This window comes from Sciurus vulgaris (genome assembly GCF_902686455.1).
Source record: "Sciurus vulgaris genome assembly, chromosome: 19".
NCBI classification, from domain to species: domain Eukaryota; kingdom Metazoa; phylum Chordata; class Mammalia; order Rodentia; family Sciuridae; genus Sciurus; species Sciurus vulgaris.
Window position 1 is genome coordinate 13735688 of NC_136480.1, and position 13359 is coordinate 13749046.

At 44.6% G+C, this 13359-nt stretch overlaps 1 protein-coding gene across 4 annotated transcripts in view; it reads right to left on the reverse strand.

Moving 5' to 3' along the window:
* Window positions 1-624: 624 nt before the first annotated feature.
* ITPR1 (inositol 1,4,5-trisphosphate receptor type 1) overlaps window positions 625-13359 on the reverse strand; it is a 314683-nt gene continuing 301948 nt past the window's right edge. For all 4 annotated transcript variants that reach the window (XM_079122175.1, XM_079122176.1, XM_079122174.1 and 1 more), the window contains 2 exons: window positions 10139-10300; window positions 625-1952 (listed from right to left, as the gene is read on the reverse strand). In XM_079122175.1, coding sequence (XP_078978301.1) covers window positions 1866-1952; window positions 10139-10300 — 249 coding nt within the window. In that variant the 3' untranslated portion in view covers window positions 625-1865. The remainder of the gene's footprint in view (window positions 1953-10138; window positions 10301-13359) is intronic.

Consider the following 13359-nt stretch of genomic DNA (forward strand, 5'->3'; position numbering starts at 1 on the left):
AGGCATGGTATCCACGGTGGCTCCTGGCATCCAGTGTATCCACAGGACAGTGATTGAACTAAACTATAAATAAGGGGCTGGGGCTCAGTGGTAGAGCACTTGCCTGGCACATGTGAGGCACTGGGTTTGATTCTCAGCACCACATAAAAATAAATAAATAAAACAAAGATATCGTGTCCATTTACAACTAAGAAACAAATTTTAAAAAAACTAGAAATAACAGAAAGATCAATAGAGAAGGAGAGGGACAGGGCCGGGGACTGAATTAGAGCAATTACATTTCATGCTTTTGTGATTATGTCAAATGTTTCCCAATATTATAAAGAAGAAAAAAATTAAAAAAAAACTCCCCTAGGAAAAGCCTATGAGACAGAACATCCCTGATTTTTGTCATGAACATCAAGGTTCCCATGACAGCCTGGCAGTCGATAACCTAGATGAAAGAAGGAATAGCTATCAAATACTCCCCAATTCTTGTTCCACTGGTTCTCAGTTACTGCTATTTTTTAATATCCAGGTCAGCCTTTTTGAATTATTTTGATAACCAAACCAGGTGTAGTTGAAGTTGACCCTAAAGAAAGTAATTCACAAAGAAATGCCAAATGAAAGCCACCAACTACTGCATACGATTCTGCATCATTTATTAAATACTTTCGTATTTGCATTTACAAACTTGACTCATTTCAGAACTCTGCTTTCAATACATTTTTTTAAAACATTTTTTGCAGAGATTCTCAAGTAAAATGAGACCCATGTACAAAACTAGGCAACGGGTATAAAAGTTTCCTTTCATACTTTCCATCCATCCAGAAAATAAATCACGTGACAAAGAAAGAAAATCAGAACGTGGCTTTCCAGAAGAGTAATATGTCAGTGTTGAATGAATTCTAAGGGGCTAGTTCGTCTTTCATCTTTATGTGGCTGTATACACTTTCAATGACTTTAGGTACTATGGCATGTTGGTTCAGATGAAGGAAAAACACATGCCATTTGGACTAATACTCTAGAAACCATCCATTCCTCATTTCTCTATCGCATAACGTAAGAACTCACCCAGGAGACGACAATGATTGGCCAGCAATGTGCATTTATTCCCAACACTGTGTAAAAAGTTCCCTTTAAAAAAATCATTCCTCACAAGCTACAGCGTCTACACTGGCCTCCTATTTAAAGAAAGTTTAAATGATCAATTTAGAAGCTTAAAGTATTCTTGAAACTAAAGTTGCATTTCTTAAAATGAACGCTGATTTAACAGCTGACAGACCTGGAGCGTTGTCACTATGAGACGGAGGCACTAGCAACGACAAACAGCCTCACCGTAGGATAACTACATGGTACAAAATGCCCGGGGGCCTGAAACTCACTAGTAATATAATTTTGGCAGCAGCATCATTAGATATTTAACCATTTATCACATAGTATTAACACACCAGCTTCAAGGATGTGCACTCCCTTTAGGACACTCGGGAGTTACAAATTTATTGTGATTGCGTAATTCATATTGCACAGTTTTATAAAAAACATAAATACTGGCTATTCTAGTTTTAAATACAAAATACATGTCATATGCTTTTAAATCTATAATCTGGTTCAAGTGCAAATCAGGTGCTTTCTTTAGTCCTTCCAAAAAAGGCATTTTTAATATTTTTGGCACAAATGAAATGTCACCATGCCGTTCAACAAATCTAATTACAATACATATATCCAAACCTTTAGAGTAGCAATCATATACATACAGTATAAAACTGAGTTATTTACAAATATACTGAGCATAAATGTCACCTTAGTGGGTGAATCAGAACTAATTAGCCATACACACGCTAATGATAATTAGAAAAGGTAAATACAGTTCCTCTCTCATTTGCTTATGCTGGTTGCTGTGGGTTGACATTCATGTGAGGCGGATGTCCTAGAAGACCAATTCTTTGTTTCTGCTTCCTTTGTTCTGTCATCTGGAAAGTTAAAAAGTTTCATCATTAGACCCAGACGCTTCCTGTACGTCAAATCATATTCTGAACCATAGATTTACCTCTGTGGTTACGGTTTGCACTGAAACCCACTTTCTACAAATAGTGTACCTCACCATATCACACACACGGCTTCAAAAAGGGCATCTTCCGAGGCAGAGTGGGGAATTCTGTGACCTCGTCATGCAATGTAACAGTCACAGGTACAGCTTGCTCCTTGTTTCACAAAGAAACAAAAAACGGGAAAAGCATAGGATTCTTGATTGTTTCCCAAACCCATTTCCAAATGACTGAAGGGCTCATTGGAAAATGGTGGCTCTGTGCGACGGTGACGACACGCCATACGACCCAGAAAAGCAGGGAGGTCAGAATCCCAGGGGTGGGAGAGAATGCGTCCACACTCTTTGGTGGGTTCCTCTGCCCAGTGGTGCTTGTGGAGTTGGTTAGAGAAAAAAAAAAAAAAAGTGACCCAGTCATCTGGGACGATGGGAAATGTCCTCACAGCTCCCTGAGATCCAGAATGACAAATACTGTCAGGAATGCCCGCCACCAACAGACAGCCAGAGTTATTTAAGGCCAGGAGAGACCACTTCCTAAGCCAGGCTCCAGCGCAAAAGGGCTTACACAACCCAAAGCGAAAGGAGGATTCTACTCTACTGATGAACTGAAGATGTGCTCGTGACGACGGGGCTCGGCTCTCTGAGCAGGTAGGGTGTACTTCTGCATTCAGAGTTTTTCCTTAACCCAGTTGGCTCTAGCTCTGGACTTGAGACTGACGTTTAAGTCAATACAGATAAAAAAGGCTACGTGAAATACATATTAAATTGTATGCAAGTGGCTAAAGGTCCTACTCTGAGCTTTCTGGTTTCCTAAAAGTGGAGAGGAGTGAGGGCAGAGTAGTAGAAAGAATGTAGAGGCTAAGGAACCAGACCTATTTCCTTACAGCTTTTTTTACATTTCCAAGTCTGTTCTTTTATCCATACAAGCAGAATGATCATTCCCATCTCATAGGTGGAGAGCTGGGAGGATGGAGGGAGAAAACCTAGGATAAGCCAAGTGTATGGTGCCTGCCTGTAATCTCAGCTACTTGGAAGGCTGAGGAAGGAGGATTCCAAGTTGGAGGCCAGCCTCAGCAACTAAGCAAGGCCCTAAGTAACTTAGCAAGACCCTGTCTCAAAGTAAGTCCTTCTCTCTTTTGCAGTACTGGGGGTTGAACCCAGGGGTTCTACCAGCCCTTTATATTTTATTTGGAGACAGGGTCTTGCTAAGTTGCTACAAATGGCTGGAACTTGGGATCCTCCTGCCTCAGCTTCCTGTCACTGGAATTACAGGCGTGCACCACCACACCTGACTTAAATCTTGGTTTTCACTTGAACTGATTTTTGGTACAAAATATCCTGAGAGAACATAACTTATCTAGCTTCAGTTTGAAATTGGTTCTTTTTTTCTTTTTAGAACATCAGTTATCATCTCAAGTCATTATTTTTAGGCTTCTGTGAAAATGCCTTCTCTATCCTTGTAAATATTCTTATCTAAATTATAATAGACTATTTCCAAAAGGAAGCTTTCAATAAAAGCTTTTTGTAAGGAACTGAATGAAGATGTTTCAGATGCCTCTGAAGTTTCCTTGGGTGAGGGACAACTCGTGAAGAGAAGTGCCACCCACTGTACTACGTTCAGTGGTTCTGCTGAGGAAGGAGGGCCTTACGTGCACATGGAACACATCGCCATTGAATTAGAGCACCCGCCATTCACTCTGCTCACTGCCTGATCACTCGGACATTTAACTTAGAGTCCCCCCACCCCCACCAACTGTGCCCTAGACAGGTAATCCTGAAGGGAATCCAATAAACCTTAACTGGGATAATCCCTGGCATTCAGATGGATTTAGTAATCCTGGCCCGCTCATTCCCTATAAAAGGTCTTTACTGAAGTTTCTATTTAAAGCTGCTGAGATCTTTTAACCCCAAGCTGGGTATTAAGATTTTTTCTGTCATTTTCCTTTCCATAATTATTGGTACCGGAGATAACCTTTCTGTTATGTATACATATCTTCTTCCCCGGTGTTAAATTGGCCCTCCTTGACTTCTCAATTACTTGGTTATTCTTCTCTTAAATTTATGGCCTTTAAAACATTATGGCCTCCAGCAACAGAGTCTTGAGTTGATGGCCTGAGGTGCTTCTCTGTGCCACTGTCTGCTACCTCATATATGGTCCTGTTCGAGCTTTCTAGGTTTGTCTAAATCATCACCTGCCCCTCCTGTCAAACCTTAAAGCTCCCCCCTGATAAAGGTTAGCGGCTGATTCTTAGGATTACCAGATAATTTCAAGTACCAAGTACATATCTATCCAAGATTGTTTTGTTGCTCTAAAAAAGAAAATTGTGGTTCACACTGAAGTTTAAGAACAATCCCAGAAGCTTTGTTAAAACAGAGACCAAGGGGCGTGCGGAGTTGGATGCAGTAGGTCTGCCGTGGGGCCCATGAATCTGCACTGCTAAGGGTTTCCGAGGGATACAGATATCGCTGGCCTGGGAATATGTTCTGAGAACCACTGTTCTAAAACAGTTTTTAACTAACAATTTTCAAAATTGGCCACAATCACCTATACTTGAAGAAGCTGAAAGAGCCCAGTATTTTAGGGGTACAAATAGCCTTTCTCTCAAATAAAAGATGGCATGGGAGAAAATTCTCTATAGCTAGTGTATACAGTGGGCACACATATTTGCTTGTCTGATCCTGTTTTGATCCACCTTATTAGCCTTTTAGACAAGATGGCATTGAAGTCAGCGCTACTGTCACTGAAGTGACAAGAGAAGGAAGTGGGCGTTGATAAAGTATTTGGCCCTCTTGTCAGTGGTTATCATCCAACAACAACAATAAGGGATGTGAGACAAAATGGCAACGAAAAGCCCCTAAGGACTAAACCTGACCTATAAGCACCCAGCAACACGCTGGCTGCGTAGGCTTCCCCAGCCAGCCGCGCACACGCTCTCACGGCCTCTGGCGTTATTTTCTCAGCTCTGCCTTGTCACACACACACTCACACAAGCTGCACGTATCTCTAGGTCTCACTGTAACAGCACTCTGATCCGTCACCTATGTCAGGGCAAAGGTAACGCCCAAAGTCGATCCCCTGCTTAACGTCACAGGGTACTTTGTCTGGACATCTGAAACAAAGCCATCCATTAAATTCACATCTAATGTAACCACAGTTGAGACTCTAACATCGAAACATCCATTTAGAGTAGTGTGAAAGGTCCCAGGGACAGTACAGGTCAACCCCTCAGAGTTCCCATGTAGCGAGCGTGAACAGTGGAGGAAATGCTGATCTCTGTGTCCATACACGTGAAGAAACCAGCGTGGAATCCTTTGTTCCTCCTTTTCATTCCAGAACCAGAAGCAAAGAATATTGTAGCTGTACAAGTCAGATACAGCCCAACACAGGCTGAGGGCACGAATGTGCCTGGCCTCTTAGTGGCCAAGGCTGGCATAGGAGGAAGGCTTGTCCATGACACTCAAACACCACCACAGTCTGGTTTATAACATTTTTTTTTTTTTTTTACTGGGGATTGAATCAGGGGTGCTTAACCACTTGGCCACATCCCCAGTCTTTTTTCATATTTTATTTAGACACAGGGTCTCGCTAAATTGCTTAGGGCATTGCTAAATTGCCGAGGCTGGCTTTGAACTTGCGATCCTCCTGCCCTCAGCCTCCTGAGCTGCTGGGATTACAGGTGTGTGCCACCAAGTCTGGCTCTATAACAGATCTTAACAGTGTTTGAAAATCTGCTTTCAAGTCACTGTAGGGTCCTTGTTACAATGATTCTAAACAGGAGATAGCATCAGTTAATCTTTACAGTCCTATAAAATCAGTTACGTTCAGAAATGATGAGCCTGAAATACTGAGAAAGGAAACCAAAGTGTCTCTTGAATACACTTATTGATTCAATAGAACCGTGTGGATGACAGCTTTCAGGTGCCGGGAGTGACTCCCTAGTGCAGGCTATGCCCTCTCTACCTGGGCAAGGTCTCTGCCCCAACAACTCCAGTCCTCTCCCTAAGCTCTGTCGCAGGCATTTCCCTGTTGCTTCATCCCAAGAGCAATCTGTTCCGACTTCTGGTGCACACTGCTGAGGCTTAGGTGTGATTCATTGCTGAACTTATTTGTCTCCCAGTCTAGACTGTTAGTTCTGGAAGGCAGAGGCTAGACCTCTCATCTTCATGTACCTGTGCCCCCCACTGCACCTGACCACTCCATGGTTCACAATGTTGGCTGGGGGGAGGATGTGGATTAACCAGAACATTCTGCCATTCCTTGAGCGTGCCATGCATTGTCATGCTTTTGCTCATGCCAGTTCCTTCCTGGGAAGCCCCTTACTGCGTTTCTCTGCCAGCTCAGAAGCCACCTGCTTAAGGCTGTGGAAGCTGAACTCTTCTCCCCAAGCCTCACTGTGGACCCAGGACCTGCTTCTCAACTCCTCACACCACACAGTACTCTTAAAGTCTACTTCTCCATCCTGCTTCATAATCATGGGATCCTAGAGGGCAGACATTGTCTTAGTCCTCTTTCGTGGTCCCAGCACAATATAAGGAACGTAAATGCATTCAGTAAGGTCTGTTCAATACTCCCTTTTGCAACTGGGGGCCATTATTCTAATATTTTCTTTTTTTTTAAATTCTTCCTTAAGCAGTTAATATTGGTAAGATAACCTTCTTGCATGAAAAATGCCAAATGCTGTAACATGCTAACATGATCTGGATTTCCAAGCACTTCTCATATTCCTAGCAATGAGGGGTAACTGTCCTATAGGAAGCGAGACGCATTTTCTAGAAAGAAAGTTAACCCTTCGCTCAGTATCGGCTCTTTTGCATTATGAAGGAAACATGCAAAAAAGAAATATTAAGGTCTTACATTAGTTCTCCTCCTTGGAATAAGGATGTAAGAGAATCACATTTAGTATTCAGAATCTCTTGGGAGGGGAAACTTGAAGATGAGATGCATCATTAATACTTACTTGGCACAGCAATCCTAACCAACCATTCTTGGCGATAACAGAAAAAGTGCAGGACCAACCATGTGTCGACTAACATTCTCCAGGAGCGGGTCCCCCCCAGGTGGAAGGTGAAGACGACCACCACCAAAGAGGTCAGGACCAGAGCCATCGACACTGAAACCACTCTTGTCCCATTATGCTGGTTTGGGGGTCAGAAGCTCTACAAAATATCTAAGTGTTCTGAAGCAGCTTCTGTTTTCCCACATTTTTCTCAGTGAATGGTGTTCTTTCATGGCTGTTTTAGAAAAACATCTATCACAGAGTTTCTTGTTCGTTAATCATTCCTGGGGCTTAATTCAAAAATTTTCCCTTTCGAGGGCAAGCATGCTCACAATTATTTCAGAACCAGGAGCTCTCCAACATATCTGTGCGATTTTTTTTTTTTAAATGCAGAAGAGTTTAAGAAATCTCTGATTTTTAAACATTAAAATTCAAATCTATTCAACATGTTGCTTCTCAAATAAATGCACTAAAGTTTTGTTAGAAATTATATAATGGAAAGAAAACACTCACTATTTCTTTTTGAAGGAAGCAGATCCCTCCCTGCAGAAGAAGCTATGCTGAATTTTTCTGCAATTCTGGGCACCTTAAAACTTAAGCAAATCAATCCTGGTAAAAGCACCGAGGAACGTGTTACTGGCTTTTCATGTTTCTTTGTAGCTTATACTATCTTCTAAGAAAAAAATAGTTCAATTTCAAAATCATTCTGAGGGGAGGGGAGTTCTGAAGAGTGCTTCCAACTTTAAAACAAAAAATTTAAAAAGCACTGGGATTAAGCAGTAAAACCATTCTGGTTCTAACGTCTATAACCAAATTTTGTTTGAGTCAAATCTTGAGTTTAATAGGAACAATTCTATGTTGTATTTAAAACACGCCAAATCTCTACTAGTCTCAGTGGTATAAAATGACAATGAACGTAACCCCAATCCACTGATGCTTATAATGCAACTTCTGAAACATTAGGTTTCTTTACAAAAAAAAACAAAACAAAACAAAAAAACAGAATTTTAACAGTGAACCAGAAAACAGAGTACAGCAACAAAACAAGGCAAATCAAACAAACACACTCAGAACACAAAATCAAGCCCACGCTGGGGGGTCAGGAGCTCCCACCCTGGCACTGTCATGTAAAGTTGGGTAAGTTTCCCAAGAGCCCCCTGTGTTCTTGGGGTGAAATGTTGTCTCTGGTCCTAATTCCTCAGCTCAACTCAATCCTTACTCAAGGTTCACTGGTGTGCAAAGCAGGCAGAGAAGCATCTTCAGAGTCGCCCTTGGCGAGCAATTCAAAACAGATTCTCCTCACCCAAAGGACTGGGAGAGGCTGGAGGGAAGGGCTTGCTTGGCTCTACCACAGCAGACCCCAAAATACAGCAGTTCTGTATGACATTTGAAGAGACTCTCTAGTAAGCTGGAAACATCCAGTTCCTTGTATTAACAGATCTGAGCGATTGAAGAGCATCCAGGTGTGTGGTACTGAGAAATGGTCACGAGTGAGCAAGAACAAACTTGGACTGCTATGGGACTTAGGAGCCAGGACATCTCCACGGCACAGGCGATGGGTGTCGCCAGGCTTTATGGGAGCCTTTATTTAAGTCTGTCCTAGGTCAGTGTAAGTGTCTTTGGGTACCTATTTTAAAACATCTGACCAAACTGAGTTTCTTGAGGCCACAACTATGTCCAGTGGTAGAGGATGAGAAAGAACTCAAGCTTGAGAGGGCTTTAAGAAATTGCCCTGGGGACTGGCGGGGATGGGGGACACAGGCGGCTGCAGCAGATGAAATATTACAAGTCAGTCTGGTCTTGCCCATATTTGTCAAATGTGGCACAGCAGGGTAAACAGGTAATAAGTAATAAGCAAAGTGATCTAGTTAGATCTTGATGAGTCTTATCATAAGTTATTGTTCTTTCTAGGGTGCCACCAAACTCAGGGCTGTAGACAGACTTCATCGGGAAGGCCTCCTTCCTCAATAGTCTTTTTAAAATTTACATCCGAGTACATATGAATGAAAAGAACTTGAGGCCAAATGGTATTTAGGGGCATAATTGGAAATAATTTATTTTCAGAAAGAAATATAACTCAAAGCAGGATTATTAATAAGGCTCTGTAAGCCATCTCCAAGGGCTGATGGTAGACGAGGGCTTCGCCAGTTACATATGCCATCACCTGGGGGCGTACCCTGCAACTTACCTCCAGGGCCAAGTTGCCTGGTATCTACCGCTGGACCCAATTCATCATCTAGTCTATGGAGAAAGCTTTCAGAAACTCCAATAAAATGCTGAACTGTACCTGGCAGCTATAGATATGCTCAGGAGCAAGGTACGGGCCCTGGGCAGAGTGGTGTCCTCTCGCTAGGTAACCACCTGGTGACAGTGTTCAACTTGAGGGGATTGGAAGGGAGAAAATAACACATAGGGTTTGGTATAAATCTTCTCCCAGCACCTTAAAGGGTAAAGCATTTACCATAGGGACAGGGAGCAGGAAGGGCAGTATTTCTGTGGACTCCCACCCTCTGGGAGACCTGAGATTGTGCCTCTGTCACTTTCTATCTTATCCCCAGCACCTGGTCTCAGAGCTGGCGGCTACTTCATAAGCATTTGGCAAATGACTGAACGGAAATAGGCTTTTCCTTGACTATGGTTTATCCCAGGATGGTGAATTTACGTATCTGGGATGAAGGTCTGACAAATCCAAGGGCTAGGCAGCAAAATAAGAGCGAGCTTTTAATCCTCCGTGTCTGCCAAGGGCAGAGCATCAGGCATTGTCTTTGTGCAGCACTGAGGGGAAGTACGCAGGTCAGGTCAGGTAGCACTCTCTCATTCCTTGGTTTTGTTTTTCATATGGAAGCCACGTCCCTGGCAGCACTGAAAGCAATGTGGCCACTGCTACACGCCCGATCGCCCGGTCTTGTGACAAGGCAGGGAGGGCTGGGAGACGGGTGCAGGGTCTGCCTCCGTCCCCCTCTTTTCAGGCTAAGTACTTCAACACCGGAACATTACGACTGCAGAGTTGCCCTCCCAGTTTCGGGGGCATGGGACTGGTGCGTGCGTGCGTGTGTGTGTGTGTGTGTGTGTGTGTGTGTGTGTGTGGCGGGGAGGCGGGTTTTCCCTTCTTTACCTGGTCCTTCAATTCTGACAGCTGGCCAGAAAGATTAGTGACAAGCTTCATGGTCGATTCCAGCTTCTCCTGCAGGTTCCTCAGCTCATTCTGTTCTCCTTCGGAATCACTGCTGACCAAGGACATGGCTCTCATCCTGGGGAACCAATCAAGGTTTCTTTCCTAGAATCCACGGGAAGGAAAAGAAAAAGAGTGGGAGTCACTAGGGGGCAGCGGCTGCTGTACCATGTCACCTGACTACGTGCCGTCTCAGCACCATCTGTCGATTGTGAAATTATGTGCTCTTTTTTTTAACTGTTCAGTAATGATCTTTTAAATTGAACATAATGGACCTCTTAATACTTAGAAGAAGAAGTTGCTTTAACATTGAACATGGGAAAAGTAGGTTTTCAAATTAGAGTCCTGATCTGCAATTTTGAATACTGCCACTGCGGCTCTGGTCTTTTCACGTGACATGGCTGATGAGTTTTGTTTTAAATTGTGGTAAAATGTGCATGGCAAAGTTTAGCCATTTCTTAAGTGTACAGTGCATTCACACTACTGTGCAAGTATCACCAGAACATTTTCTTTCTTTTTTGGGGGGCACCAGGGGTTGAACCAGGGGTGCTCTGCCCCTGGCTCCGCTGCAGTCCTTTTCATATTGAGGCAGGGTCCTGTTAAGTTGCTGAGGCTGACCTCCAACTTGCCCCCTATGCTGTATATTTAAAAAGTATTTATTATACAGGCAAAACTGTTTGCAAACACTCTAGAAATAAAATGGGTTTTAAGGACCACGTGTTCCGGCATTTCGACAGACACATGCAGTACATATGAATGTGCCTGGGTAAGGGGATTGTTGAAGAGGCTGAAAACAGGGCCTGGGGGCTTCCCTATCAGTTCCCCAAGTTCACAGCGATGGACACCACGGGCCTACTGATTTCCTCTTCTTTCCATCCTGATACACTAGATGGGAGCAGTCCACGGAGGGAGGGCGACCATTCAGCTTCCTCCCTACCCCTCTCCATCTCCGAAGCCTCAGCATATCCCTGGGCACAGCATTTCTCACTGCTGGTGAGCAGGATGGGTTTCCTCTCCCCTGACTCACTTCCTCCCGCCCGCTTACGCTTCTCCTCCACAGCTTTCTTCATACCTAGGCTCTATACAGACAGGCAGGCTCCACCACAAGAGCAGCTCAATCAGCCCGAGCCAGAGGAAGACAGCTGACTCATTCCAGATGCATCCGGTGTCCTCCTCACCTGGCCCATTTTGGTCTTGGCAGGCTAAGTTTAATAGACTTTCCAGAAGTAATCACGCTCCTGCACGTGCTCCAAGCACGCACAGTGAACGTGCTATCCTTGCTTTGCGTACACCAGGGGTCAGGAACATTCTTTTGTGCAATAAAAATGTTGACGGTCAATGTTCCTGGCTTTGTGGACCACGTGGTCTCTGTTACAGCTACTCTGCATTGTAGTCCCTGAACAACCACAGACCATATATATAAGTGAATGGTGTGGCTGTGTTCCCCCGAAACTTTATTTACCAGTGTTGATGATGGCAGGCTGGGTTTTGTCTGCCCGTCAGAGTTTGCACACAGAAGGCTTCAACATATTAAAAGTAAACAAAACTAGGTGTGGTGTTACATGTCTATAATCTCAGCAACAGGGAGGCTGAGGCAGGAGGAGCTCAAGTTCAAGGCCAGCCTCATCAACTTAGCGAGGTCCTAAGCAATTGAGCAAGAACCTGTCTCAAAATAAAAGAAAAAAAAAACACAAAGGACTGGGGATGTCGCTCATAGGTTAAACTCCCCTGGGTTCAATCCCCAGTACCAAAAAAATAAATAAAATAAAATAAAAAGTAAAAATAAAAGCCCATGAGAATCAAGTGAGATGGTTAAACAGGGCCATGACCTAAGGCAACCCCACAGGGTAAAAGTCATGTTAGAACTCGCTGGAAAACATTCCGCAGGCACCCACAGCGGCCACACGGCAGCACGTTTACTCCAGGGTGTTTGCTCAAGCGTCTAGCAGGCAGGAACTCACTAGCCTGCCTGCATCACGAGAGCTGGAACCACCTTTGGGAGAACACCGCAGATGTCACCCCAGTTTGTGGAAGGGTGGAGCGACGCGGTCTCCGGCGGGGACCCTTGATGAGGAGTGTGTAAACAGTACCTCTGAGCTGCGTGCAGCGACTCCGAGGGAGAAAAGTGACAACCTCCACCTTCCCAGACCCAGATAACGAACAGATAATGAACAGATGATATTCTGTTCATTCCCCACCACAGAGTATCGTGCAAAGATCATTTGACAAAATAACCCATTTCTAAGACGGCATCTTAAAAACCTTAAGTGTCTCTCCACTGGGAATCAGTTTTCCCCGTGTGGCCATCACTAACTAGATTCGCTGCCCTGGTGTCCGTCCTTCAGACCTACAGCCCCATCTTCCCACCAAGGACACATTCAACACTGGTACAGTTTGGAGGAATGGAGCTGGCTTCTCAGAAGAGCTCGCTCCCCCTGGGCAGGCAGACCCCTGTGGCATGGGGATGGGGAGCAGCCCGCTGATGGGACCAGAAGCCCAGAGCTGCAGGGAGGCCGCAGGAGGCCAACCCGCCATCGGAGGCTCTGGACACCACGGTGGCTGCTACTAGTTTGCAGACTGATCCCAGAGGAGGAGAAGGGACTGCAGAGGGAGACCAAAGTCCTACTTGCACTGTCAAAGGGAGGAGCCCAGAGCTAGGCCATCAACTGGGATGTGACAAAACATACCACCAGGAGGGAGCTTAGAGCTCACCATCCCACCACTGTAAGTAAAGACGTGGAAATCAGAGACTCTGCGAGGGCAAGTGGTTTGCCAGGGGCTGGGGAGGGCAAGGGTAGGTGGTGGCAGGGGACTAGTGCCTCTTCTCCACAGCAGACCCTGAAAATCATCTAGTGTCTACAAACCAGGCTGCTATAACTGAGTATTTTTGGAGGGGGGTATTCGATAGTTACATGAATCCAAATAAGAAGTGTGAACACTGGAAAGGATTTTTAAAAAATAATCGTAACAAACGCAACCAGCACTTCAGGGCCCTCACTGTATCTGATTCCTGCTGAGGATACAGCATCTGTGAGGATCCGGTCCTGCGCCTTGGGCTGCTCAGAATGGAATCGGGGTTCCTGCCATCAGAGTGGATGTCCAGGCAGGAAAGGAGCAGGCGTCGAATGTGCAGAGTGGAGAGTGGTGGCAGAGAGGACCGACCA